Source organism: Hypomesus nipponensis, chromosome 24 (genome assembly GCF_054491055.1).
Source record: "Hypomesus nipponensis isolate SF chromosome 24, ASM5449105v1, whole genome shotgun sequence".
Lineage (NCBI taxonomy): Eukaryota > Metazoa > Chordata > Actinopteri > Osmeriformes > Osmeridae > Hypomesus > Hypomesus nipponensis.
In genome coordinates, this window is record NC_140384.1 from 2514441 (window position 1) to 2542344 (window position 27904).

At 43.7% G+C, this 27904-nt stretch overlaps 3 protein-coding genes across 5 annotated transcripts; 1 reads left to right on the forward strand and 2 right to left on the reverse strand.

The window, feature by feature from the left end:
• Positions 1-432: 432 nt before the first annotated feature.
• plk2b (polo-like kinase 2b (Drosophila)) lies at positions 433-5750 on the reverse strand. Its single transcript, XM_084690348.1, has 14 exons — positions 5524-5750; positions 5272-5379; positions 5048-5164; positions 4764-4893; positions 4459-4642; positions 4032-4230; positions 3551-3698; positions 3308-3402; positions 2989-3121; positions 2673-2753; positions 2318-2477; positions 1998-2127; positions 1677-1787; positions 433-1398 (listed from the first exon to the last, which is right to left on the reverse strand). The coding sequence occupies exons 1-14, from the start codon at positions 5704-5706 to the stop codon at positions 1207-1209; spliced, it is 1971 nt and encodes a 656-aa protein (XP_084546474.1). The 5' UTR covers positions 5707-5750; the 3' UTR covers positions 433-1206.
• A 1149-nt stretch (positions 5751-6899) lies between these two features.
• Positions 6900-12132, reverse strand: LOC146232694 (ATP synthase subunit C lysine N-methyltransferase). Of its 2 annotated transcripts, none has more exons than XM_084690349.1 (6): positions 12023-12132; positions 11395-11568; positions 11148-11252; positions 10894-11034; positions 9936-9986; positions 6900-7345 (listed from the first exon to the last, which is right to left on the reverse strand). In XM_084690349.1, exons 1-6 carry the CDS (start codon positions 12023-12025, stop codon positions 7166-7168), a joined length of 654 nt encoding a protein of 217 aa, XP_084546475.1. In that variant the 5' UTR covers positions 12026-12132; the 3' UTR covers positions 6900-7165. The 2 variants fall into 2 exon arrangements, with proteins under 2 accessions (XP_084546475.1, XP_084546476.1); XM_084690350.1 differs by lacking the exon at positions 6900-7345 and adding an exon at positions 7458-8476.
• Positions 12133-13381: 1249 nt separating this feature from the next.
• Positions 13382-24579, forward strand: rab3c (RAB3C, member RAS oncogene family). Of its 2 annotated transcripts, XM_084690677.1 has the most exons (5): positions 13382-13506; positions 14417-14638; positions 18569-18687; positions 21129-21253; positions 22158-24579. In XM_084690677.1, exons 2-5 carry the CDS (start codon positions 14417-14419, stop codon positions 22346-22348), a joined length of 657 nt encoding a protein of 218 aa, XP_084546803.1. In that variant the 5' UTR covers positions 13382-13506; the 3' UTR covers positions 22349-24579. The 2 variants fall into 2 exon arrangements, with proteins under 2 accessions (XP_084546803.1, XP_084546802.1); XM_084690676.1 differs by lacking the exon at positions 13382-13506 and having other exon boundaries at positions 14344-14638.
• Positions 24580-27904: the final 3325 nt, after the last annotated feature.

Below are 27904 nucleotides of genomic sequence, written 5' to 3' on the forward strand. Positions count from 1 at the left end.
TTCCATTGATTTCACTGTTGATGTTTCCGTGACAACAGCAAATGAAAAGTGAACAGATCATTTCTGTTTGTCATATGTGACACATTTATGTCACAGTGACACAAAATGTGTGTCTGGATAACCAATGTGAAGATACCAGAGAAAAAGTGTTTCTTGAGCGATACATTGAGAGTCTTCCTTTCTAATAAATATTGTCACTGACTTTCCTGTGACTGATGTTCCTATTATGATTGACTTACACCTTGCCTCTTTGCCATTCTCTGGCACCAGAGTATATTAAAGCATTGAGGTGAGCTTTCTACAGTGAAGGGAAGTGTCAGTGAGATGCATAATTCGTCCTCTGAGAATATATATATTTTTTAAAGTGGTTTCTTAAGGCTAAACGGATGTATTAGGTGTTTGCACAACAAACCAGTCACACCACAGAGGAAATTATTTTAAAGAAAAAAATCACTTTTATTATTAAATAAATAAATACACTTTGTACACAATAAGTTATGCCCCATTACTTAACAAGGTAATGGTTCTTTCTTAGTGGGTCTGCACACAAACTTCACCATAACCCCCTCTCCCAACCTCCCCAGTCTAACACGGATGTCAAACCTTTCAGACAGAAATTAGTCACAGTTTGAAGTGGGTATGCAGTGTGCCATGCACACACACACACACACAAACACACATACAAACACACACACAGCGTCACTCCGCCCGGCAGAAGCACTGTTTTTACAGGCTCCAAGCACAGCTCCAGCCTTTGTGGATGGACTCATATTGGACAAAACAACATTAATGACAACAACAACAACAACATTTAACAACAACGTAGATAGAAAGTTCCTCTCTGGGCCAGCCCAGTGTTCCCCTCCTCACCCCTTCCCAACATGCTCCTCCCTTTGGTTTCACATCCGTACCAGAGTCTCCTCTTGTTGATTTCCGGTTTCCGGTCTCCTCTTTTCATTTACATGTCATCAGCCCTTCACAGTCTTGCCTTCATGTTCCCTATACACGTTTCATCTCCTTCAGGATCTCTCCATCCCTCTCCATTTCTGACAGGATTTTCACCAGTACGTTGTCCGAGTTGCAGTCCCAATTGCTCAGCATAGGTCCATCATTATAAACTGTCGCCCCTCCCTTTAAATTGCCAAGCTGTGGGTACAGGCTCCCTCCATGTAAGTGGTTCCTCGGCTCCGCGTGGGCGCTTCCTGTTCAACTGCAGCGCTGCGTGAGCATGTTGAGGGAGTACTCCATACGCTGGCGCAGGTCACTGGGGCAGCCGGAGGCAAGCAGGGCGCTCAGTTTGAAGGTGGTGGAGACCCGGTCCTCATTGATATACGTCAGCATGTACTCATCCCTCTGGGTGCACAGGATGATCTTGGTGTGGTCATGGTAGAAGTTAACCTGGAGGGCGCGAGATGGAATACAGGTGGGTGAGTTTTCTGTCAGCACGGTATACTGTGATTGTCTAAACAAACATTTGTGATCCGTAGATCACTTTGGCTTGGGGCCATATGGGTGTTTGGCATGTTGGACGGCATGCATATTTTGTATAGTCTGGCTTGTGAGGTTGTGTGCATAGTTGGTTCAGAAGAGCTGTATCCTCGGCTCCAGTATGTACGTTGGCTTGTGAAGTGGAAGGTGTGCGTAGGTTTGGACAGTAGATGAGACCGGGCTTTTACCTGAAAGGTGCCATCGTTGAAGAGCATCATGAGGGCGCGGTCAGACTTGAGCCACTGCAGAAGGTAGAGTCTGGGTAGGTGTGTGTCGGACGTGCTCACTAGGTCTCCGCCCTGAAAGGGACACAAGATGCCAACGCCCGAGTTAGAGTCGTGAAGTCTCAAAACACATTATCCAAGAAAGAAGAAGGAGAAGGGGGAGAGAGAGACAAAGAGAGAGTGACAGAGAAGGGTGACATTTCCAAGGAAGAGAAAGAGGAAGGGGGACTGGTATTTGTTAGGTAGAGAAAGACAAGTAATGTAGCTGTGGAGGTGAATACTCACATCCATCAGATTCTCCTCCATGTAGTGGGCAAAGTACTTGAGCACTGTCACCTGAGCAACAAAGTGCTCTGGGACCTCCGTAGTGGGAAAGACAGAGCACTGTCCCAGCTCCGCATAGTAATGGATTGTTCTGGAAAAGGAGAGAGGAAAAAGAGAGGGGAGGAAGAGTTAGTAACATGAACAGACATGAGACCAATGGTCAAACGTTGCTCAGCAGACAACAGTCTACCCTGGGGCTGCTAGACACATAACCGTCCTCCAGTGCAGCTGGATCTATGTTGGACTGTGACCCTGCTGACCAGGACACTGAGGACACTTACTTCCTGTTGGGGAGGAGGCTCATGTGAGTGCCGTTGTTGAAGAGAACCCCCACGGTGTGGTCTGACAGCTGGTAGCCGAAGCCGTACTTGTTGGAGTAGTCGACCCACTTAGTCACCCACTGGAGGGTACTGCAGCCTGGGCCTTGGGGAATGTTTTCCGCTGTGGGAGAGGAGGAGGGGGAGAGAAGAGGGGAAGGTGGGTGGGGGGGTTAGACTGCTAAATTCACAAACATGCATAAGATAGTAACAGCGTATTAGATTAATCTCCGTGACGATGCAGCTCCCGCATCAATGGCACGCATTTAAAAAGATGTCCATGGTTTTGACCGGCTTTATGATGGCTGTTTTTTCTTACCTTGAGGCATGTTTTCCAGGCACCCTCTGAAAACGCTGGCTACAGACTCAGCCACACAGCCCGTACTATTGTCTTCCAGACCTAGCAAAATGAAACACACAATATTAGTTTTGCGGTCGTGTCAATCCGTCTACATCATGAGCTACCTATCGAAACCCTTGCTAATGAATCCACATCTTGTAATAACATTCGAGTGAGGTTGGCTACTCATCCACGCACACACATACGCTGTCAACATGCCTTTCACACCTGTGTGCGTTAACAACTCTATGTGTAGCCAGCCATGCGTGTCATGTGTCCCCACGTGTCAACTCACATTCGCTGCTGCTGCTGCAGCTGCCCAGGCTGCCCCTGACGATCAAGCGGATGGTGTCACGCGCCGTCGGGGCCTGACCCTCTGTTACCGGGGCAACGGGAATCCCGGCCGATGGCAAGGCTGGCAGAGCGCCCTGGGGTGGGAGGACACAAGGGGTTAAGACGTGTGTGCAGCGGCTCTGAACTGAGTCAGCATGTCTTGGGTCAACTTGGGGTCTGTGTGGATACAATATTGATTCTGAGGTTGGTAGCAGAGCTTGCTTAACCAGGAACGGCTTGTCTGACGGTTTAGAGAGGGTGACTCAGCAGGTTTAGCTCACCTCAGCCTGCTGTTTGTTCTGCTGCTGGCTGATGACAGTCTTCTTCAGGTCGTTTCGCAGCTTATATATTTCCTCTTCTTCTTTGGTTAGCTTATCTGTGATAGACAACACACACTGTCAGCACTGTCTTTCATTCAAAACAATAGGAATTTGAGTGTGCCAAAACTGCCCCGCTATTACTCAGCACACGCTTAGAGTTATTCATGAGGTGACTGGGCACTGGGAGATAGATAATGTACTCACTCAGGGTCTCGTAGTATTTGACCTTGTCCCTCTTCCCACCAAACAGTGCGGCTGCAGCCTTCTTGAAGAAACTCTTGGCAGGGCTGGAGATGTGGAACTCTGGTGCAGAGTGGCAACAGCTTGCTGGGAGACGCTCTGGCACAAAACCCTGCACATAGGGAGAGGGAAAGAGAGAGAGAGAGATAGAGAGAGAGAGAGAGAGAGAGAGAGAGAGAGAGAGAGAGAGAGAGAGAGAGAGAGAGAGAGAGAGAGAGAGAGAGAGAGAGAGAGAGAGAGAGAGAGAGAGAGAGAGAGAGAGAGAGAGAGAGAGAGAGAGAGAGAGAGAGAGAGAGAGAGAGAGAGAGAGAGAGAGAGAGAGAGAGAGAGAGGGAGTCAATGTTGCAACGCTGCACCAAAGACACAATCCATCCCGTAAAGGAAGTGACCGACAGACCGACAGGGCGCGTCCAGATGTCGCCTGTAGTGTGTGCGACTTTCTCACCTGTGTGAAGAACTCGTGTCGGAGGATGTGATCCAGGTGGGGTCTGTCCTCAGGGGTCTTGGCCAGCAGGTTACCAATGAGCTGCTTGGCCTGGAGGGACAGGGAGGAGGGCAGGGAGTAGCGAGCCTCGCGGATGCACCTGTAAGTCTCCTTCAGGTTGGTGGTCTCAAAGGGGGGTCTGCCCAGTAGCATGGTGTACCTGGGACACGAGGAAAGACACGTGAGCCACTGCTGGCCGCTACGGTGTCTTCACCCTTGGCCACCCCGCGGGACAGGCTGTCCATTTCCTGATCATCTGAAACGTCACGCCACTGTTGTTTGGACAAACTGTCACCGCAAGTCTTTGTTGGTCACATACGTACATTCAACCCGAGCTCCCCAAGAGACGGGTGAAGTCATAAACACAGTGAAGTTCCACTGGACTTACATGACACAGCCCAGGGCCCAGATGTCAGACTCGCAGCCGTGGCCTTCCTTGTTGAGCACTTCTGGGGACAGGTAGTTGGGCGTCCCACAGATGGTCTTCCTCCTGCTCCCCACTGGCTCCAGTTTGGCAGCTAGGCCAAAGTCTCCCACCTTCAGCTCCATGGATTCACTCACAAAGAAGTTACCTATCAGGGGGAAAGGAATGATTGTACTGTATAAATACTTTACACTGACAGCACTTGACAAATATTTAACCCCAACAACACAGGTTATGTGGATGGTGTATAGTTACTGCAGTCTTCCTACCCAATTTGAGGTCTCTGTGCAGGATCTCTTGTTCGTGCAGGTATTTGAGTCCTGAGACGATCTGACGCAGGTAATAGCGCACCTCCGGTTCAGTGAGCACTTTACGTGTCTTCAGGATATGAGCTAAGGACTGCACGGGGAAAACATACCATGTTAGAACAAGCACATACTCGATTAGCTGCTAATACAATTAGGGGCAGGGCGCCAATGCAGAAGTATGCAAACAGTTCGGGGGATGGAGGTGCAGGGACAAATGGGTAGCAGTACAGCTACAGTCTACTCACTCTTCTACTGCAGTACTCCAATAGTATGTAGATGTTGTCCTTGTCTTCGAAATGGTGATAAAAATGCACAATGTGTTTATGGTGAAGTATTCGGTGGAGTTCGATTTCCCGGTCAATCTGTCAAAAGATACACCATGAAATAAATGTACTGTATAATTTACTAACCAATTTATTTTGCTGCACACTCAGACTATTATCCAACATCTGGAGGGAACCGAGCTTACCTTTTCCCGTTGGTGAGGTTTGGAGACGCGCGTGTGGGGAATAATTTTGGCTGCGTAAACTTTGCTTGTGGACAGGTCTGTCATCTCGTAGCATTTCGCAAAACCTCCCTGAAAAGAAACACATGTACAATGTATACAATTAGTCAGAGTCAGAAGTTTCAAAAGGTTCACAATCCACCCAATTATAACATTTTTCCAAAGGGAATGCTGACCGCTGTAGCTGCGGCGTTGTAGAGTATGTAAAAGCTGTACCTTTCCCAAAACTTTCCCACGGCAGTAACATTTCCCGGTGGCAGAATCTGTGATAATTCTGGCCATCTCCGCGGATATATTATCCTCTGTTCTTTTTCTGTGCAATTCACTGGATCGAGGTGTCGGCTCGCACACCCTGTTGCTGTTGGCCGGCTGAGGGGCGATATTCATTAATATTTCCATAGTGGTGCAATAGCTTCGCGACTCGTATGGTGAATGCGGTGGAGAGTTTTCTGCTCGGCTTTATATACTGGCATCCGCCCCATGGTCTGGCTCTTCGACGTCACTGTGCTGGGAGTACAAGTCTGGTAGGGTAGGTCGACTCGACTTCTAGTCAAGACTGGAATATAAATGTCTGTTGCATCTAGCCTATGGAAGAATTAGATAGATTTTATACAATATCAACATGAGCCTTCTCACCCCCGTTTAATCATCATCATCATCATCATCATCATCATTATCATCATCGCCACATCCACTACCAGTATCTCCAAAGACAAACATTTACACGCAGTTTATGGTGAGTAATGCACACTTAACAAAACAACTTAAGGATAGTCAAACAGTAATACCTAAGATACCAAGCAGGAGCAAATGAAATTGTTCCTCTCAAGTGGAGCCTAATAGCAGCAGCTCCAGTCAACGCTGCCTGAGTTGAACGTAAAAATGTTACGGTAATTTGAAACTCTAGCGCCATCGTGTGGCGATTATAGAACAGAAATCGGTCTGTATGAAGATGTTGTCCATGTCCTTGACATGTTGTACTGTTTGGATGAAGAGTTAGTTTACACCAAGCAGCAATTTCTATGACTGTACCCTATTCACACATGTGAATATGTGAATACATCTTATAGCGAGGCTGAGTGTCCTATTACTGTGCTGCTGGCATGTGATTCATGTTTATGAGTATGAGTGTGTGTGGCTGTGCTGTGCACGTGCCACGTGTCTTCTGTCCAGTGTGCAGAGTCAGGAGCAGGCTGGTGGCCAAGGAGTGTGCTACAAGGACAACTTTGCAGGCTGCCACAGAGGGTCTACTCAGTCAAGTCTGACCCTTCTGAACCAGTCCCAGCGTGGCGTCAAGCAGAGGGGTTACGGTCCACAGTCCCCCCACCCCCCCCCCCCAGTGCTGGCCTGACTCCCTGATTGTTCTTGTGTAATGCAAGAGCACCACCAGGCAGACCACATGAAGCCACCAAAGTGGCACGTTAATAGCACATGAAGTGCTGTCTGTGCCTGTGCCTGTGCTCAAACTATGAAAAAAGGAGTGCAGATTTAACTTTGCGGCAATCGACATGTTACCATCACAGGCCACTGACATATTTGATTAAATGATGTACCATTAGGGAAGAGAATAAATACTCAACGAACATATATACCATTTTATTCATAAAATGTTTTCACACCCATTATCAAAGTGCCTCAAACCTGGTCTATTTGGGAGCTGAGCATTGTATGGAGGTGGGAAAGGGGACTAGTTAGTTGTAAGAAATATTTTCATATTAATTAAATTGGAGAAACTCAAGCAGGAGGCATAATTCATACGCGACCACATGCACACATATTTTCTTGTTGGATCTGCAAAGGAACGTCGATGATGCTTCTAATCAGGAGAGGAGTGCAGGAGAATGCCATTCAAAGACGTTCATACTTGACCTTTTTGGTTCAGTTTTAAGCGTACAGTATTGATGTCATAGGCCCAGGCCTGGTCCAAGCCGCTGCCTGAGGATGCGTGGCTGTGCCACTGAGAGAAGGGGAACCGACATGCGACGACATGTGCATCATCAGGGAGTTCTCTGAGCAACTTCTCACCCAACATCTCCATCTAAGGATGGATCAAAGGCCCAGTTTAAATCACTGACCGTCTGCATGCGCTCTAGCTAACCTTTCAAAGCCTAGAACATTTGGCAAATAATTGGAGGCATTTTAACAGCAGGTTTTGGTTGGTTGTATATGTTTTATAAAGTAATTTTATAAGGTTGCTTTAAAAGTTTTGGACAGTGACATTGACATTTGTTGGAAAATACACATAAATAGTCATTTGAATGCTTGCTGCATGTTTTAGTGAAAGCATCTCCCTCTAGTAGACATTTTGTATAATTGCAATTCATGGGGACTGTTAGATTTGCAAAACACTAGTGCAGTGCCCGTGATGCAGCTGGTGATGACAGTTCTTCTCAGTGGTGTTGGTACCTGTATTTCTCAGATCACCATTGGAATCCTCTGTCATCTCTTGAGTACTTGTTCAACCTCCACATCTATTCTAGTCAAATTTCCAATACTGTGGTAGCCTACATTCATACAAATAATTATGTTGCCTTGATTTGCTGTTTCCTACGTTATAAATTGCTTATGTTACAACCACCAAAACGCGAGGGAGGTGCAGAAAAATTTCGGGAGAAAAAGATACAAAATATGCAGGCGAATGCCTCAACATGTGCCAAAATTTCGGACATGTTTGGGGCTGTAACTGCTTCAACATCAGCATTATCTCGAGAGGAAGGAGGAGAGGTGGCTGGCTCAAAGAAGCAGAAACAACATACTGACAGGGTAAGGGAGCAGAAATAAATAAGAAATTAAATAAATGATCTATAGCTAAATTGGAGGACACAGTATTACTAGGTTACACTATTTTAACCACTGTGGCCACAGAGCATAGGTAAAATTGTATCAAAAGGTATCTGTATGGTATTGAATATGAGAAGTTAGTATTACTAACATAATATACCATGAAAAAACTCAATGAAGTAAACAACTGTTTGCTTATTACTATTATGGTTTTGTTTGATTTGTAAATTGTAGGTATATATCTTGCAAGTAATTGGTTGTGGTATTTCCCAGCCAATCACCCTTCTCTCTGTCTGTCTAGCCATGCCAGGTTGTTGAGATAGAAGTCGAGGAGACAGCCAGGGAAGAACAAGCTATAGACTACTTTGCCCGTCCTGATCCTGCTATCCTGCAAACATTTAAAAAATATCATCCCAGACAAGAAATGAATAACCCCAATACATGATCAAATATCAATAATAAAAATAAATACTCAAATACAATAAATATAAAAATCATAACGGAGAATTCATTAATTATTTAAGTGTAAGATCAACAGATAAGTCTTGAGGCCCTTCTTGAAGGATCCAAAACTATCCCATGAACGCAGAACACTAGGCAACTCATGTCATAGAACGCACGCATACAGGACTGTCTGCAGGGAATGTGTCTGACCAATCACGGTGGGTGTGGGCCGCCTGGGCCAAAAATGCCAGGGCCCAGTCCAGCCCCACTTAAAGTATATCCACTTTAAAATGCCGTTCTGTTAACTAGCCAGCCCCTTTGAAAGTGGCAGAATATAATTTGTAAAAGCGAATTTGCTTCTAAATAACAAAACTGAATTTCCCTATTTTCCGTATTATGCTTAGTTTCATTTAAAGATCCCATGACATGCAGTTTTTGAATGCTTTTATATAGGCCTTAGTTGTCCCGTAATACTGTATCTGAATTCTAATTCCCCAAATTCAGCCTTGGTGCAGAATTACAGCCACTACAAGCAGTCCCACAATGAGCTTTCTTCAGAACAATCTGTTTCGGTGTCTGTAGCTTTAAATGCTATGCGGAAGAAAGAGGCGGGGCTAAGTGCCATGCTTTGGTTGTTTGCAAGCCATGATGACAAAAAACCAATGTCGTGCTAGCAGGGGCTTAGCTCATTTTCTCATTGGTGGGCCAAATTGTCTGTGCGGGCAAAGCAGAGAAAGGGGAGGTAATCTTCCTCCTTGTGACGTTACAAGGAGAGGATTTTTAAAACCGAGCATTGGAGCTTTCATTTTCTCAAAGGCAGAGAAGAATACCCAGGTCTTTGTTTACATCTATCGACATTTCTAGCCACTGGGGGATCAAAGGCAGGCAAAACAAATGCATCAAGGTAGGGGAACTCATATTAATGTAAATAACCTCCTAAAGTTAAGTTTTCATGTCATGGGACCTTAAATTTCAACTTGCTGCAGACCAGAGGACCAATCAGAGTGAAGGTTGGCGGCAAATTACTTTTTTATTATCTTTCATTATTTTATGTCGAAATGCTTAGCCAAACAACGTCAATTGCGGCACTGCACTCCGTTGGGTTATAAAGAGGAATATATTAATTTTGCAGTGTCCGGTTCTTTTACGGTGGGAAACTAAACACATTCTAATTTGTACACACACATGCACACACAAACATTCACACACACGCACACACATTCACACACACACAGATTCATGTCATTACACCTTGAAAATTCCTGAAAATTCCTATGGATAATTAACCCCTCTGTATATTCCAATAATTTTGCAACTCCAGGTTAATATGTTGTCAAAACAATCAAATTAGTAAAATTAACTCTAAATACAAAACAAAAAGGTATTGTGTGCAGAATGCATACCGCTCCAGGTGCAAGAAACACAGTCACATTCTTGTAGCTTGATAGATCAGCCTGTGAAAGCAGAGAGACACAGCAATTCATCTAATTCCAAACGCACAATAATGATGCATTAACGAGACATGTGACATGAGTGTTATGGCAACAGGTTTATGTTTGTGTCCGTATATGGGTGTGTTGTGCTGTCGACCCATCAGTTTCTTCCCCCCCTTTACTATCCTCATCCTTCAGGTGTCCCTCTGTGATTGGCTCATCGTCGCATTCCCCTGCGCTCTTCCCGTCCAATCCGGCATGTTGACTCGTTATGGTAATAAGAGTAGGCTACTGCAGCTAAACAGTAAGGATATAACACCAAACATGGTTGTAGGATATTGCCATTTATTAACTGGTCCTATAATCAAGGTTATTTAATAATAACCCACTTTACTTTTTATGGAAAAGGGTTTTGAGAGACTTTCCTATGCCTAGGCCTAACATACTTGGCCATGCCACCGTCGATTGCAGCCAACGTTCGCCCGCTCTCAAGATCGAACCCGCCACCTCCGACAACTCAAGTGCAACCACTACCATTTAAGCCAATAAAACACTAGCAATCCACTGGCGCGGGTGGCCTGGCCTGTATACATACTTGAGGAGTGAGTAACCGATCTACACCGCCTACAGATGCATCAGATACATTGGGACAGAAGATTCAGCAGGTAACATCCATAACATTGTATAAGATTGCTTCACAAATTGTGCTGATGCAACAACATCCAAAGTTTCTGTGCAAAGCTTATTTAAGTTATATCAATGTTAAGTCTAATAAACAAAATAATGCCCCTTTGTTACTTAAAAACATTAACATGTGTTTGTGACATTAGATGCTATAAACAATGTTCATTTTCACAATACAATATTCACAACACAATGTTAATTTCTCCAATAAAACACCAACGCTTATAAAACTGTGCTTTCTCACCTTCCAGAAGTCTTTGTTGACAAAGTTGGCTTGGCTGGCTGGCACCCCTGTCCAGTAGGCCTTGCATCTGGAAAAGGCTAGCAGCATGGAGTTGATCTCATACCCAGTACACTGAAAACCAACCGAAGAGGTAGCGAACACCTAGAATAAGAAACACACACACACATTCAAGTCATAAAAAGACTACATTGTTTTGTCGGGTGATTTGATAACAAGCACTCTGAGATTATCAGATTCAATCCAAACAAAATCACCAGTCTCCCATCTCCTGACCCCAGATCAGCCAGCCGACCTGTTCTTCCCTCCAAAAGCTTCATGACGCTCAGAGTCTGAGCTGTGCTGGAGGGCAGGTAAGGCACCTGGACACCAGTGAGAACATCAAGTCAATGCTAACCCCAGGCCACAGGTAGACCTTACAGTATGAGCTCAAGCAAAAATACTTTTCCATGTCTGTCCTCTCCTAGGTATTGTCTGCAGCCCGCTTCTTCTACTGAGCGGTACCTTGAGGCCAATTGGGATTCTGCGAGCGCCAGGCAGCACGAACAGTCTCCACACCCAGTAGCCACCTGTGAGCAGTGCCCCAGTGAGGGCAGTCAAGGTGGGGCTGTCCTGACTCCCAGGGGGGCTCCTGGAGAATGTGTCCTCCTGAAGAATGACCTCAATGGAGTCTTCCATCTAAAGTGTAATATGAAATGAAACACAACTATTGTCATCAGATTATAGTCACAGAGGGTCACAGTTTAATTCAAAGTAATGGCAAGTCACTGTAAATATTGTTTGTCTCTTGACTGCACGCACTACACGTTAAGGAGTCGAGCACACAGCAGATGGCGCCATGGAACTGTTGGGGGAGGGCACTTTTCTAGAAAAGTTTGTTTACAAGCCGCAGCTGTGGCTAGACGTCTATCTCATTGGCATGATTATAACATGATATATATCTCAACACTATAATATGACATGCAATCATATTGTAGCCAACTCAGTCACTGATAAATGGCAACATTATCTTGTTTCTAGGCTATATGCATGTTGATTCAGCAAGTTTACATCAACATGTTCCTTGGATTAGAAATATACGTAATATATCTTGGATTAGAACATATTTTCTGCTCGCTCGATAATAGCCTACCATTTAGTATTGCATATGCGGTTAGCTATTCAATAAGCTATTTATACATTCAAAATCACACGGAGAAATTATTTGTTCAGTGCGTGAATTTCTACGCTACCTACTTGGTGCGCCCTCTTGTACAAATTTCTTAGCCGTCACGTTACACCAACTGTGAAACACACTACACAAATAAAAACACAAGTAATCTTGTCCCGCCCAATATTGAGTCAATGCCTGCCAAATGCGTGCCAATACGACTGGAGTTGCGCGACCTTACTTGCTTTGTGAGTCTGACTTGTTATGTAAGTAGACTATGTTAGATGGGAAGTCAGTAAGCAGGCCAAACACGATAAACACCATCGTGGCAAAGGGGCACAATCAATGGCAACTAATCAATCTGTCACTGAGCAGACGTATAACGTGCGAGACAAAACAGAAATATTTTATTGATTCTAAGAATATCATAGGCTACGTAAACTCAGCAAAGACAGCCTAATCTGATATATGTAGATCCATTTAAAGAGTTAGTTTCAACGTATTTATTTCCAATAATCCATCCGCGCTAGTGTTATGTTGGTCCTTTATGTGTTTACGTCCTATTCTATTTAATAAGCCGAGTGTGTCTGGTTTTCCAAACTGGCGTTTGATTTCTAGGCGGATGTTAGGGACCGACAGTGACGCTCATAGCCACCATTACAGCATCTGCAATTAATTCATTTCGAGAAAAGCCTCAGGTTCTCATTTCTATTAGTTATCTCTGGGTTTTACGGGTAGATGTATTTTCATCACTACAGTTGACTGGATTTTTTTCTTTCTTCGTGAGTGATCAAAATGGATTTATATGGGAAGGTAAGAAATTCATCATTAGGTGCATGGGGAAGGAGATATTTAAGACTTTTAAAAACTATAAAATAATAGCTTTTTAAAATAGTATTATAGTTTGAGCGAAGAGTTTTATTTCCAGGAAACTTTTAATGTAATTATAGGCTGTCACAGTTATCAAGCACTGAAATACTATAATACTGTAATATTGAATGCTAGGTGAATGAATTAATGCAATATAATCCCAAGCATTCACTTTCCCGGCATAAAGGAGCATGTCTTTAGGCAGCTTTAACAATATTTTTTTGCGTGCTTGTCAATAGTAGCCAATTGTATGTAGGCTACAGCTGTTGTATATATATATATGCGAGATATATTTAATGATGTAAAATGTATTCAAATTCTTACAATGATTTCTATATCCGGGTTCCTGAACCTTTCTCTAAAAACTACAAACCCCATCTTGTGAACTTTGACGTAGACAAAATGTGCTTGCTCTGCTTCCTACGAAAGTCCCCCAGCTCGCGCTTGGTCCCGCTAGCGCGCGTGCCAGCTCGTACACAGTGGACAGCTCCCAGGTGCTGAAATTCATTTGGTTGTCGAGGCGCAATAGGAGTCTTTGAACTGTAGATTATTTCTGGAATTTAGAAGAAACGAGAGCATAGAACCATTCGGATCAGGTATGACAAATGCATTTTTTTCTACCTCTACTTGCGTTATACCATTGTATTTAGACTGTTATACAATTTCATTCAAAATACTTCGGTGACCCATGCACACTTTGCAATTTTTTCCTGCAACGTTGTAGCGAGACAATGCACGTGAGCCATATTGTAGAATCTTGTTTTTTTTGGAAGGGAGTTATTTATGTTATCGTTAAACGAAGTCATTGTATGAGGCGTCAGAGATCGGTGTCCTTGTCTGTCTGGGCGTGTAAGAGCAGTGTTTGACCAGCGTCCTAAATGTTGTAGGTCGAGCTGCTATTATTAAATAGATACAACATGGAGCAGTTTTTTCAGTTAAAGGCAGTACTGTAGTGGATGTATCTGTTTGATATAGGACAAAGCTGAGGTACCGTGAATACATTCACCTTGGGTTGGAGCACAGATGTCACTATTCATAGCCGCTGTCCTCCACAGACCCTTGTCTCTGTGTAGTATTGACGCTACGGAGATGGATGGTCAATTGATTTAACAGGAGTACAATTCTGCTGTTTCAGTGTACATTAGTCATTAGTTAATTAGAGAAGTGATGGTTTGGATGAGCCAATATGATGAGATTTACAAAGCAGGCTAGGTTAGACCATGCCTGAAGAGATTTGAATGTTTATAGTAGCAGACAGGTACAAGCCTGCTGACTCTCTAGTTCCCCAGGCTGTGAATGCTATGCTGTTTTGCCTTCTGTCAGACACATATCTGGTGCAAGCTTTGTGCTTTTCACACACACAAGCATGTGTGAGAGTGTTTTGTGTTGTGTGTGTGTGTTATGTTGTGTGTGTGTGTGTGTGTGGTAAACCACAGAACAGTAAAACCATCTGGCTAATGAGACACAGTAACTGAAGTGATGTCCACTTCAAACCTGCTTTTGCAGATGGCTGCCACTCAGGATATGAAGGGGAAGGAGGGTGCAGACCAGAACTTTGACTACATGTTCAAACTGCTGATCATTGGCAACAGCAGTGTGGGCAAGACCAGCTTCCTGTTCCGCTACGCGGATGACGCCTTCACATCCGCCTTTGTCAGCACCGTGGGCATTGACTTCAAGGTCAAGACCGTCTACAAGAACGACAAGAGAATCAAGCTGCAGATATGGGTACGTCTGGGAGGGTGGCTCAAGTGGAAATTCGAACCCGGTCTCCAGTTGAAAGCAAAAACCAAGACATGCAACGTGCAAAACATGCCTCCGTCTTTGCATTAAACGCAATGGCCGTGCAATCAAACTCATCCTGCAGTCCTTCTCATTTGAACCACAAGTCAATGTTTTTAACCACAAAAGCATGGAGAAACTCAATACTCTGGATCTCTCGTCACTATCTATTTTTGAGGTAGCTTCAGACTCGCTTCCTGCTCATAGCAGCCTGTGCTTAGGCCTGACCCTCAGTAGTCAGGCCTAAGCACAGCAGATAAAAGCCAACCTCAAACACAGATCCACTGTAGAATCTAGCTAACCTTCCTCACATGTAAATATGTTTTGGTAAAACTAAACAAACCTCAGAGCTCGATCGCATATGCCTACGAGATGTATCTGGCTGTAACTGATCAGAGTAGTCAATACAGCTAAGTGACATTGTCTACCTTCAGTCATGCTATTCATGCACTCCAGTTAATTCCCCATTTGAATGTAATTAGTGTCTGTCCGGAAGAAATTCTATGGAAGAAATTGTGAGTGTTTTCCAAGGACTCATGAAGGTCTAGCACAGTATCACACTGCCATCATGCCCTATTGCATGTGTGTTGTGGTGTCATGAGAGGTTTTACAAATAAGCGGGGTGTATGGCAGTGCTCACAACAGGACAGAGCAAGCAAAAGTGCGTTCAAAAGAAGAATCCGGTTTATTCACTAACAAAAAGTATTTCCGGAAGAAAACATAAAGAGTTCTTCTAAGGCAAAACATAGGCTTCATAAAGTTGCTCCCAACTTGAATCCTACCAACTGTTGTTGCAAAATCAAAGTTCCTCAGACACTGTGTATGTGTGATGTATGATCCCTCCTCTTTGGTGTGGGGGTCCACTACTTTGTCCTCTCCCTCTCTCACACCTGAGCTCCCACTTTAATCAGAGGGCTGAAGCATTTGCACCTGTCTGAGTAGTGCATTCTGGGAGATGTAGTTTTCCCCGCAGCCATCTTGTGGCGTGGTAGTCACTCCCGGAGAGGAACATAACGCCCCTCTACCACATGTCCTCTCGTGATTCCACAGTGTGTGCTTGTGAGTGTGTGTGTTAAAAAGTCACGTGAGTCACAGGAGTCACATGGCTGAGCGGTTAGGGAATCGGGCTAGTAATCTGAAAGTCGCCAGTTCGATTCCCAGCTGTGCCAAAAATGTCATTGTGTCTTTGGGCAAGGCACTTTACCCTACTTGCCTCGGGGGTAATGTCCCTGTATTTACTCTAAGTCGCTCTGGATATGAGCGCCTGCTAAATGACTAAATGTAAATGTGAAGAGAGAGAATGTGAGTGTGCATGAGAGAAAGAAAATGTTGAACGCATTTAGAAATAACCATTCCCCCCCTCTCCTGTGACCAGGTGACCCCTGTCTGTAAAACACATTAGGCCATCAATCCATGGCTAGGTCTTCTCCTCCCGACCACCCCCTCCACCATCCCCCCTCTGTTGATCAATAACTATCAGTGACTCTGACAGGCTTGGGCAGTAGAACTGTCCCAGAAGGCCAATGAAAATACATCCATACGCACGTTCAGGACCTAGCTTACAAACACATTTTACTGCCTCAAAATAGTCCTCGTGCTGACATCAATACAAGTCTATGTAGGCATAACGGTGTCCGGGATTTGGTTTCACTAATGTCTTTAGTGTGACTGAGATGCTGAAGGCTTAAGAGAGGCTGAGTACCAAGTGCTCCTAATGACAGAGTTGGAATCTGAGACACAGAGACAGATGGAGGCCCCCTCACGTTAGAGAGCGTTAGCAACCGTTAGCAGGCCACTGAGAAGGACACTGGCGAGTGTCTAACTCACTCCTCCTGAATGTTCTAGAACGGCATGCCAATCCCGTGTGAGGCTCTCCACTCAAGCGAAGCAACTTTACGCCGTAAACTTGGTATGAATTCAAAGAAGTTTGTTTCGCTGCTACTCTGAGACAATGGAGAGTACCCTCCATGCTGTCTCCCTGTCTGCACAAAACATTTGAAGCCACCGCTGTCTCTCCATGTCTCTGTTAACAATTACCTGCACCCAGGCAGTTGTTCTTTTCTAATCAGCTAATGCGTAGCTCAGGCAAGAGCAGTGGGGAAGGATGCAGAGACCACAAAGGGGGATGTAAACAGTTTAATGAGAAGAGTCCAGAAGTCTAATTTGTTTTTATCCGTTTAACTAAAGGCAGAATTGAACCGCAACCAGGATTTTCAGTACATCTTTTTGACGACTCTCCCTTCTGTTATCAAGGCTCTGAGAACACCAAGTCATACTGTGTGTGACCGTTTTAGATAACGGCTCCTGCCCTTGTTGATATGAGAGATGCTGCTATTTGCTTCACCCAATCGTATATACCTACTGCAAAGACTAATTTTTCATAATACAACAATATTCCTAGAGTCTTTCTAGTCGGTTATACTAAAGACGATCTGTTTCTTTGACGGATGTTTACAGTAATGGTGGGCTGACTGCAGAGTCTTGGTGATGGCAGGGATTCAGGCAGGTTTCTAATGGAGCTCCTATTCACTCAGCTCAGCAGGTTTTTTGTGTCTTGCTGTTTCTTTTTAGCTGAGAACAAGCATTGCTGCTCACTGAAATAGCCCAGAGATGCAAAAGGTCATTGTCAAGCACTTGGCCCGGAATCGATGCTTAATGAAATGTGTGGATACGTGCCCTCACAATTCAGACGTCAAAGCACTGTCTGCCAAAGTAGGAGACCAGTTGTTACAATACGTAAAACATCTTGTCTGTGACGTCTGTTATTTTGGGATGAAGTTATTTTACCGTGTATTCCACTGAGGGGCATTACTGATTGGTCAGTGTATATTGCAAAGACACACCTAAACACCTGAGCAATAGTGTGTATTTGTGTGTATATCTGTGTGAGTGTATGTGTGTGTGTGTGTGTGTGTGTGTGTTCGGGCCTGTGAGCTTTGTGAAAGTCAGAGATACCCTCTGGCTACCACACAGACACAATTAGAACCATATTCAGACTGAGAGCAGAGCCACCCTGCTGTACAGCAACAGTAATGCATTATCCTGCCCAAGTCAGCCACAGTCACACACATAGAGGTGCTTCAAAATACAACTAACAGTCTATAAGCAGACTATAAACTAACAGCAAAACACAAAATTAATAAGAAAATTACACAGATATATCCCACCATAGAGCTGTAAAAAAATATGTAAAACAGTGAATTGGATATTGAACCCCTTTCATTGGTTGCTATGCATGTAGAGATGACAATGTTGCGACACCCTCCCTGTATGCCAGTAACATCTGTGTAGTTATTCTCCCTTTGGAGTGAGTCATCCTTATCCCAACAGGAGGCTTTGACTGGCATGGACACCGTGCCATGACTGTGATAGGTTCTTCACCCAGGATGAGAGAAAGAGAAATTGAGAGGGAGGAAGTGAAACAGAGAATTTGAGAGGAAGAGAGAGGAAGGGAAGAGAGAGATAACGAGAACACATTTGGACTCATTGCTCACGTTGAATGATTCATTTACTGTGCAGCAGTGAAGCTCAGACCAGCACGATGACTAGATAGTCTGCTTCGTTTCTATGGAAGAGGTGCTGTAAATACTAACTGGCCCAGAGTAAACACAGGTATTATGTGCAAAAGATTGACAGTGGAGGAAAGTTACTGATAATTAGAGAGTGGAAACATTCATACTAGCCTCTTCTTTCCTATTCAGACGTGCGCTTAGTTGTATACAGTATATTACTGTATATAATACAAAACTATATATGTATGTGTGTGTCTAGACTGGAGAGCCTTAGAGAAAGAGACTATGTGTGGGCCTGTTTTGTTTGTACACACTCCGGATATTCTCAGTAACACCGTGCGTGTGTGTGTATGTGTGTGCATAGGACACAGCCGGCCAGGAGCGTTACAGGACCATCACTACGGCCTACTACCGTGGGGCAATGGGCTTCATCCTCATGTATGACATCACTAACGAGGAGTCTTTCGGGGCTGTGCAAGACTGGTGAGTACTACACACTTTCAGTCAGATGGCTGAGCGGTGAGGGAGTCGGGCTAGTAATCAGAAGGTTGCCGGATCGATTCCCTGCCGTGCCAAATGACGTTGTGTCCTTGGGCAAGGCACTTCACCCTACTTGCCTCGGGGGGAATGTCCCTGTACTTACTGTAAGACGCTCTGGATAAGAGCGTCTGCTAAATGTAAAATTTGTAATTTAATTCACTGGCTTCTACCGAGTTCTGCCGTGTGTATGATTTCCCCCTCCCCTCTCCTCCCCGAAGAAGTATACCTCAATAGCTGACCTTCCTCTCTGTGTGTTTCCTTATCTAACAGTATTGATTTACAGCATTTGACAGAGACTGGGCCATCCGTGTGTGTGTATGTGTGTGTGTGCATGTGTAAGTATGTGTGTTGGGGTCTGAGGGGAACACAATCAGTCATGACCCTGTCCCCACATCGAACCCCAATGGCTAAATCCATTCGAAGCCAAAGACACAAATCTGTCATTCCAGTGATTTAAGATGACGTATCCACACCTGAAATGAGTATCTGTCCATTAGGGCCCACAAACCGAGTTTCTGGGATGAACTCTGGCAGCGACAGTTTTGAGAATATGCATATTATTATTAATGCATTCGACAAGCAAGTAAGGTGAAATGAAGAAGAAACTCCAATTCACACATGCCTGACAAATGACGTTGAATGTAGTTTATGACTAGAAAAAAAGGTTACCAGTTAAATTGAATTGACTTGCTGTGAAACCAGCTAGTGGATTGGCTGTCGGGAAAGTGTGTGTTCAGGTGCTTTGCCTAGGATTTAATAATCTCCTTCTTTCTGGCTGGTTTCTTTCTTCTTACTGTTGTGACGCTATCTCGCTTTCCCAGCCCGAAAATAATTATATGAGCACAGAGTGGAGCTTTGGTCACCACAGAAACACACTCGTGTCGGGTTTTAAGACCACTAACGTGATCTGGCTTGAAGCAGGCATGCTAAAATGAAATTTTAGAGATCACTGCGTTAGTCAGTGTTTGGTCAGTCAAAAATAAGGCGTCTGTAAAGAAATCCCTTGAGTACAGAAGGGGTTTGTAGATGGTCATCCCATAATGTTACTCAACAAACCAACTCTTGTATGTAGCAGTGTGAATGATCAAGAGGACAGAAGATTGACTATGGCAATCTATGCCTGACCAACTTCTGACCTACATCCAGATGTGTTTAATTCACAGTTCCATGTTTGAGTATCTTGGCATTGAGGGAAGCTGTTTGCTTTCAGTCACTGTCTTCAGTTGCTCTTCACTTTCAGTCTCAGTGCCATTAGCAGGCAGAAAACAAGAAACAGAGAGAGAGAGAGAGACAGAGAACCGGTGCGACTAGAAACCGAAGGCTGTATTATCAGACAGGTCAGACAGAAGCAGGAGCAGCACCTCTTGTCAACAGCTCACAGCCTTCTCTCCCCTGGCCCTGTTCTGCCTCGCTCGCTGGAACACAGTTGCAGAGAAAAGGGTCTGCGTTTCCATGGCAACAGCTCCCTCCCCTGCTCGTGCGTGCATGAGTTCCCAACGTGCTTGTTTCCTGTGCGTGACGTTCGAGGCACATCCTATCTGTTCTCTCCTCTCTCCTCTCCTCTCCTCTCCTCTCCTCTCTCCTCTCCTCTCCTCTCCTCTCCTCTCCTCTCCTCTCCTCTCCTCTCCTCTCCTCTCCTCTCTCTTCTCTCTCCTCTCCTCTCCTCTCCTCTCTTCTCCTCTCTCTTCTCTCTCCTCTCCTCTCCTCTCCTCTCCTCTCTCTTCTCTCTCCTCTCCTCTCCTCTCTTTTCTCTGCTTTCTTTTCCTCTCCTCTCCTCTCCTCTCATCTCCTCACTCCTCACATCTTAAACATTGTTGAGATTACCGCCTATAAATAGAGCTTGATTGCTCGCGTGGTTCCCGTTCGAGGTGATTCAAACACCGACCCAGTCGAGTTGTGTTGGACTGAGGTGTCAGCGTGAATGATATCATCCTCGTGATCTGTGCTGAGGTGACCCAGATTTGAACTGTGACCAGACAGATATGGAAGGAAGACTGCTGACATCACTCCCTCTCGCCTCACCCCTCTCTATTCTCAACCCCCACCCCCTTCCCCCTCTCTCTCCTGTGTTGTGGTGGTGTCTTCGACTGGCCTACTTTCTATCTTTATCTAGCTCTATCTTTCTCCATAGGGGAGACGTGTTCGTCAAAGTTGTTTTCGTTTTTTCGTTTGTTTTTTTTACAACAAGGTCAATAGCGATGACAGAACCTCTGATGTGTCACAAATCGGAGTTAATTTGTTTGTCGAACACTGACAGAAAACACTTTGTCGTCAACTATACACTGTTTTCCCCCGTGTGCATTTCCTATAGGTGAATCAAGCGTCGATGCATGTCACCATTTGTTTGTGAGTGTGTTCATGTGTGTGCTTGTGTGTGAGTGTAGGTCGACCCAGATCAAGACCTACTCGTGGGACAACGCCCAAGTGGTCCTGGCAGGAAACAAGTGTGACATGGAGGAGGAGAGGGTGGTGTCAGTGGACAGTGGCAGACTGCTAGCTGAACAGCTGGGTAAGACTGCTGCTTCCACCAGCATGTCCTCATCTGGTCTGAGACCGAAAACGTGGACCAAAACTAACTTGTTTACTGGGACATACAGACACAGGAAACGGAATTTCTAATGCTGTTGTCACAACAAATTCACAGTTGATGACCAAGTGCATGTTTCCTGTTGTGCCGCATCCCGATGTTCCCCGTGCTAGAGGAGAGAGAGAGAGCAATTTAAAAAGATTGAGATTGAAAGAGAGAGAAAGGATTGAAAAAAAGAGATATAGATAGAAAAAGAGAGAGATTGAGAAAGAGAGAGAGATTGAGAGAGAGAGAGAGAGAGAGAGAGAGAGAGAGAGAGAGAGAGAGAGAGAGAAAGAGAAAGAGAGGAGAGATAGTGAGGTGAAAAAGAGAGGGAGATAGAGATTGAGAGAGAGTACTTTCAGGCTACCACTGTGATAGTCTGCCTTCTTGCTCCTAAGGCGCTAAAGATGCACTCAACTGTGACACTGACTACTCAGTTTGGACAAAGCTCAGACCTATCACCAGCATAATCTCAGGTGCCTTAGGTCACTCTCTGTTTTCTTCTCTCTCTCTCTCTCTCTCTCTCTCTCTCTCTCTCTCTCTCTCTCTCTCTCTCTCTCTCTCTCTCTCTCTCTCTCTCTCTCTCTCTCACTCTCTCTCTTTCTCTCTCTCTCTTTATCTCTCTCTCTCTTTATCTCTCTCTCTCTTTATCTCTCTCTCTTTATCTTTCTATCGCTCTCTCTCTCTCTTTATCTCTCTCTCTTTATCTTTCTCTCTCTCTCTCTCTCTCTCTTTCTTTCTCTCTCTCTCTCTCTCTCTCTCTCTCTCTCTCTCTCTCTCTCTCTCTCTCTCTCTCTCTCTCTCTTTCTGTCTCCCTACCACCACTCCACTCTCTGGCCTCCAGGATTTGAGTTCTTCGAGACGAGTGCCAAGGACAACATCAATGTGAAGCAGACCTTCGAGCGCCTCGTCGACATCATCTGCGACCGGATGTCCGAGAGCCTGGATACGGATCCTGCCGTTACCACGGGAACGCCTGGCGCCAAACTGACAGACAGCGCCCCGCCCCTCCAGCAGCCAGCCTGCAACTGTTAGTGGGCCGTTAGCGTTCAGAGCAGGACGGGGGAGTGGGGTGGGGAGGTGGGTGTTGTCACAGCGTACAGGGCCAGCTTTTGTTCCAGACCAACACCAACACATGCCTGCTTGAGTCACTCAGCTAATCCTGAACATCCCAATGTCAAACATCGAGTCGATCCCCATTGTAAAACATGGAGGATGGTTTGTAACTACGTGTGTTGATGCTGTGCCAGAACAAAAGCCCACACACTGTAGTTTCCAGTCCGTAGTTTTTTTCTTAGTACTTAATCATCTCTAATCTATGTCAATCAATGTACAAACAGACTTGCATCCTGTTTGTCATAAAAACGTCTTAACGTAACAAGATATCTGATATTACGCTAAGAATATGCTATACCTATATCCCTCTACTTAACTTCTCCAATGTGCTTGTAAACTTGGTAGCCTGGTTCCTGTTCTAACTGTTCGATGCACCTCAACACAGCTTTTAGAGGCTTAGAACTATTACAGAGTGAATCTACAAAGTAGAACATCAGTAGATTTTCAGGGGTTAGACTCTAGTCAGTGCCATAGAGATATAAATAGAGTGCTTTATTCTCTGTGGTCTGTGCATGGATTTCTTAAGGCATCTATTTATTTGGTCTGCATAGGGGTTGTTTTGATACATATTACGATGTGTCTTCTGCAGCTGCTTGTTGCCCAACTGTTTCTTTCAGTGCACTGTATAAGAACTGTTTGCACAGTATGAGTGTGTACACAGGTAAGTGTAGGCATATATCGGCTGCATTTATGGACTGTTTCTGTGCATGTGTATGTGCGAGCGTGTGTATTCGTTTGTGTTTCTTTGAAATCATCTATCTTGGATCTAATCAAGTGGCCTTTAGCATTCCATCATGGCCTCTGCTCCTGTGTACTGGTTCTGTTACGTTTCACATTACATCCGTCTGCTTAGGTTGTGTTTGCGTGTTTTTGTGTGCTGGGAAAGGGGGATTTGTGTGTATGTATGTATGTGTGTGTGCCTTTCCTAGTGATCATGTTGCTCTTTAGGACAGAAAAAGCATGAAGATAAATAAAACATAGAACATGATTCAGTAAATAGATGTTTGCAAGGCTGTCTTACTCTAGTCATTCTCAAATTGTTCGTTTTGAGAGATTCAGTCAACATCAACATGTTCAGTACCTGTACATTACATTTACATGTATTCATTACTAATATCTGGACGTTGGAGATATACCTTAAACTCCACTTCATTGAACATTTTCAGAATCTCAGCAACATTCAGCATGTCTACAGCAGCCTACACCTCCAACAGTGATGAGTGTATCTCTGTATTAGGTAGCTTTCACGTTATAGATTTCAGTGTCACATACTGTAGGTCTTAGTTGTTGCAGAAGGTCATCAAACCTGTAGTTGTGCCAAAACAGAATAGATTGTCCTAAACTGTCTTATTTGTGTTTTTGCATAGGAAAAAGAAAGGACGGAAAATGTTTCAAAAAATGTTGCATGAAACACCACTTCTCTATCTTTATATTTTAGGGATGTGAAAGAAACGATTTATGTTATAAATTTAGGAGCATCCTCACAGTTTTATCTGTGAGCTGCAAATGGGCCAACAAGTGCAATATTTATTAAATAAATTCCTGTGTACATAGTCCTCCTCTCCATTAGAGTAGTAGCTCCCTTTGCAGAAGCGTGTGTGACTGTTAGTTGAGCTGTAAGTTGTGGCACTACACCCATTAAAGAGACTTCTGTGTGGATGTAAGGTTTACGGGGATCTGCATTGGGAGTCAATCTGTAAGGGTGTGTGTTTGTGTGGGTGTGTGTGTGTGTGCGCGCCATAGCAATCCCATACTGTCTTGTATATTGTGTACCTTTTTTACCGACGTATCCTCGTGCTGTATGCTGTACCTCTCGCTAACCGTTGGTGACCCTTGTATCATGATGTCCAAATGCAGTGTTGTGAAAGATAGTCAGGGAACATTAGTCTATGCCATATTCCGTACTGGTCTGCTGTATGTCTATCTGAGAAAAATGATTTGTGCATTGTTGCGTAGCGTTAGTATTCCTTGACAATATCCGTGGAACAGTTTGACATGTGGTGCATAAGACAAAGGACAGAGCTTTTGAAAAATCAATATGGCTATTCCAAAGCTCATTCTAATGTTCTAGTCAGCCCATATTTCCCTAACTGGATGTTTTATTTATACCTTTATGTGTGTAAGCAATGTACAAAATATGTTTTTGAGATGATAGGAAATAAACAAATTGTATTCATGTGGGTTTTGATGACTTTTATAATTGACTTTCACATTATTGACACCCTGCAGGTGAGCAGTGGTGCTGTTTTTGCAACATTTTATCCATTCAAAGTACTCCCTCCAATGGAAATACTCTCGTTTTATTTGTCAGAAAGTATGTTATTCGTTCAAACACATGGTCACAACAGGGCAGGCACTAGGGGGAATGAATTTGGTTGGAGAATTAGTTTGAAGGGTAATCTAGACCTCTCACTCCATAAATGAGCCATCAGTCTATTGTCATTGTCTGCAGTTTCTTTAGCAAGTAGAGTTGAGAATCTTGTAAAACACCCCTGTGATTTTTCCCACTTAGCTCTGTATACTGTAATAGAGGTCCACATTGACAAAGGAAGGACTCGAACAACTAAGTCCCACTGCACATGCACACACCTTTTTCACTACCAGGATTAACCCTTTGTTGAGCCCCAAGGTGGGAACGCTCCATACTGCACTTATTGTCGCAGCACCCTTTCCTAGTCCAGTACCAGCTACTGCTGTACATCTGGCTCTGTACTCCTGCAGATGAAGACAGTGGCTTCAGAAATAGGGAATTTGATTCTGAGTAGTGAACTGATCAAGCCTAAAAATTATTTTCTATGAATATTTTACTAGTAACAAACAAACAAACAAAACATACTAGTACCCATTATTTTGTTACTATAACAATCGTAATTTGTACCTATTTTGGTTTTAATCATAATAATTCAAATTTTTCTCCCATTTAATGAAATGTGGCTCTGAAATTACATGTATATAACTATTTTAATAGTTACTAGTAATGTTTTATTGTAACTATATTAGTAAAGTTGGTATATTCTATTTCAATTCATTATAACAATTGTAAAAGTGGGACTAACTACCCAGAACTCCAATGGGGGAGGGTCTTCGACAAGCTTGGAATAAAAATGTGTTGAATGAAAAAACAGACATAACCAAATTGGGGGGGGGGGGTCTATTGCAGTCTATTCAAAGCGCCCCATGATACTGCTGGGGTTCATTCCCAAGCCCCATCCGATGAGCTTCATAAAGCTCTGGAAGAGTTCACACTTACTGAATTAAACTGCTGCAGCACGAGTTCCAGTTCATCAGAGGAACACACAATCCTGTGGTCCTGGATTGGGACTTCTTGCATGGACACCTACAGCCTCCTGCAGGCTACTGTGAATATACAGTGAATATGTTGGTGCCACGCTCTTCAGCATGGCTGTTGCTAGTACAGAATGGTTTGACTGTGTTATGATGCATCAAAGGATTCATTTTGGTCTTTTAAGTCATAGACGAGTTAGAGTGTCCGAATAGGAGTTGTCAGAACCTACGGGATGGCTACAGTTGCCGGTAATGGTAGAGAGATAAGAAAATACATTTCAACAGATATACCGGTATGACAGAGGCCACTGGCCACAGAGATAACTGAAATTATAAAGAACATGTTGGGGGAGGGGTATACTGTATAGTATAGCATAATTATGAATATCTAAGTATGTATATACGATATACATATTATTTTAATGGTTAGAGTAGAGTATCTTAGTAGAGGGAATCACAGGTGAGTCTTTGTACTTAGTTTTTGTCTGTTGTGATGTGGTACAGATGGACAAGGGAGGTGGGATGAAGTTACTGAAGGGTTTCTTGTAGACGTTGAGGACTGGCAGGCAGATAGGCTGACAGGTAAGGAAGGCAGGAAGGCAATTGCAGGCAGGGACAGGAAAACAAACACACACAATCATAGAGGGACCGGCAGAGGGAGCTGAGGGACAGGAAAACAAACACACACAATCATAGAGGGACCAGCAGAGGGAGCTGAGGGACAGGAAAACAAACACACAATCATAGAGGGACCAGCAGGGGAAGCTGAGGGACAGGAAAACAAACACACACAATCATAGAGGGACCAGCAGGGGGAGCTGAGGGACAGGAAAACAAGTAGACACACTGGGGATCGAGCCTTAACGTTGTCATGTTGTTAAATAAAAGGTGCACAAATATATTGTTATTTACTTGTACATTTCAGCCAATTACCTTTCATATCTTTATATAATTAGTTACTTGTACTCTATAGTTACAACCTCTTAAAACAAATTGGCCCCCACCCGCAACACACACACATATGAAATTGTAAGCCCTAAAAATTCTCCTACTCTCAGGTGTCTGCTTATCATCACCATTTCCTTATTGAAATGTCAGTCCCTTATAAATAAATTCAACAGTGTAGTCAAGCTAAATTATTAATTCATTATTATAGTGAAGGGAATGGAATTATTTGGACTTCCTCTATTTTATAACATATTTTGTTTAGATAATGGGCTGTATATGTAGACATAATAACATAGGACTAATTTGCCTAACTTAGCTTCATGACATGTTTTAGAAAAAAAAGCTACGTAGTTGCCCAACAAATATACCCAGTCTGTCATTGCAGTATAGAACCTTCAATAAATTCACCTAATTAAACCAGACACTACAGTATAGATTAACTATACAAAGTGTAAAATAAAATGCATATTAACAAATTAAATCATTAACTTGTTACTTGGAAGAAAAAAAAAACATCGTAAAAATGCCCAAATCAGTACCATGGAAGGACAAGTGAGGGCACTGTTTTGTCAGTCTAGAAAAGATGAGAGCAAGGTTGTCATCTGTACTCCTCACACAACTTCCCCCACAACTTCTCCAAAGATCCATACATGACACACTCAGACTGTCACTAGCCCCATCATTCCAAAATAAAAATATGTTTTGTTATTTCAACACTTAGAGAGTTCACACTTTAAGACAGTCAGAGACGTGAGACTAGACAGGTAGGCAGAATCAACCCATGCTTTTATTTAATTTGTTGCATATAAAAACTTTTTTTTTTTCTTCATTTTTATACAGAAAGTCTTTATGGTCTACAGTGCTATCCAATAGACTGCAATTAACAAGGAATCCATTAAAATAACTTTTAATTGTCTCGTGAAACGTCCAGACAAGTTGGCATTCTAAAGACATAACCCAAAAATAATTGTCCTGGAGATCTTTTTGAAGTTACAGTTTGTGTATTCCTTTCATACCATAAAAATAGAACACAAAAAGTTAAAGATCCCTCTAATTCCATTGGTCCAGGGCTGTTTAGAATCTACAGTATGCGTGTCAAAATAAGAGTTCTCAATTTTGGGACGTGTTTTTTTTTGGGATGACATCCCTTCCTGCATTCTCCATCTCAATACCAGGCTTCGTGTGTCTGGCAGAAAGATGTCAGTGGTTTTACATATTGCATGTGGTGGAGGCGAGGCAGAG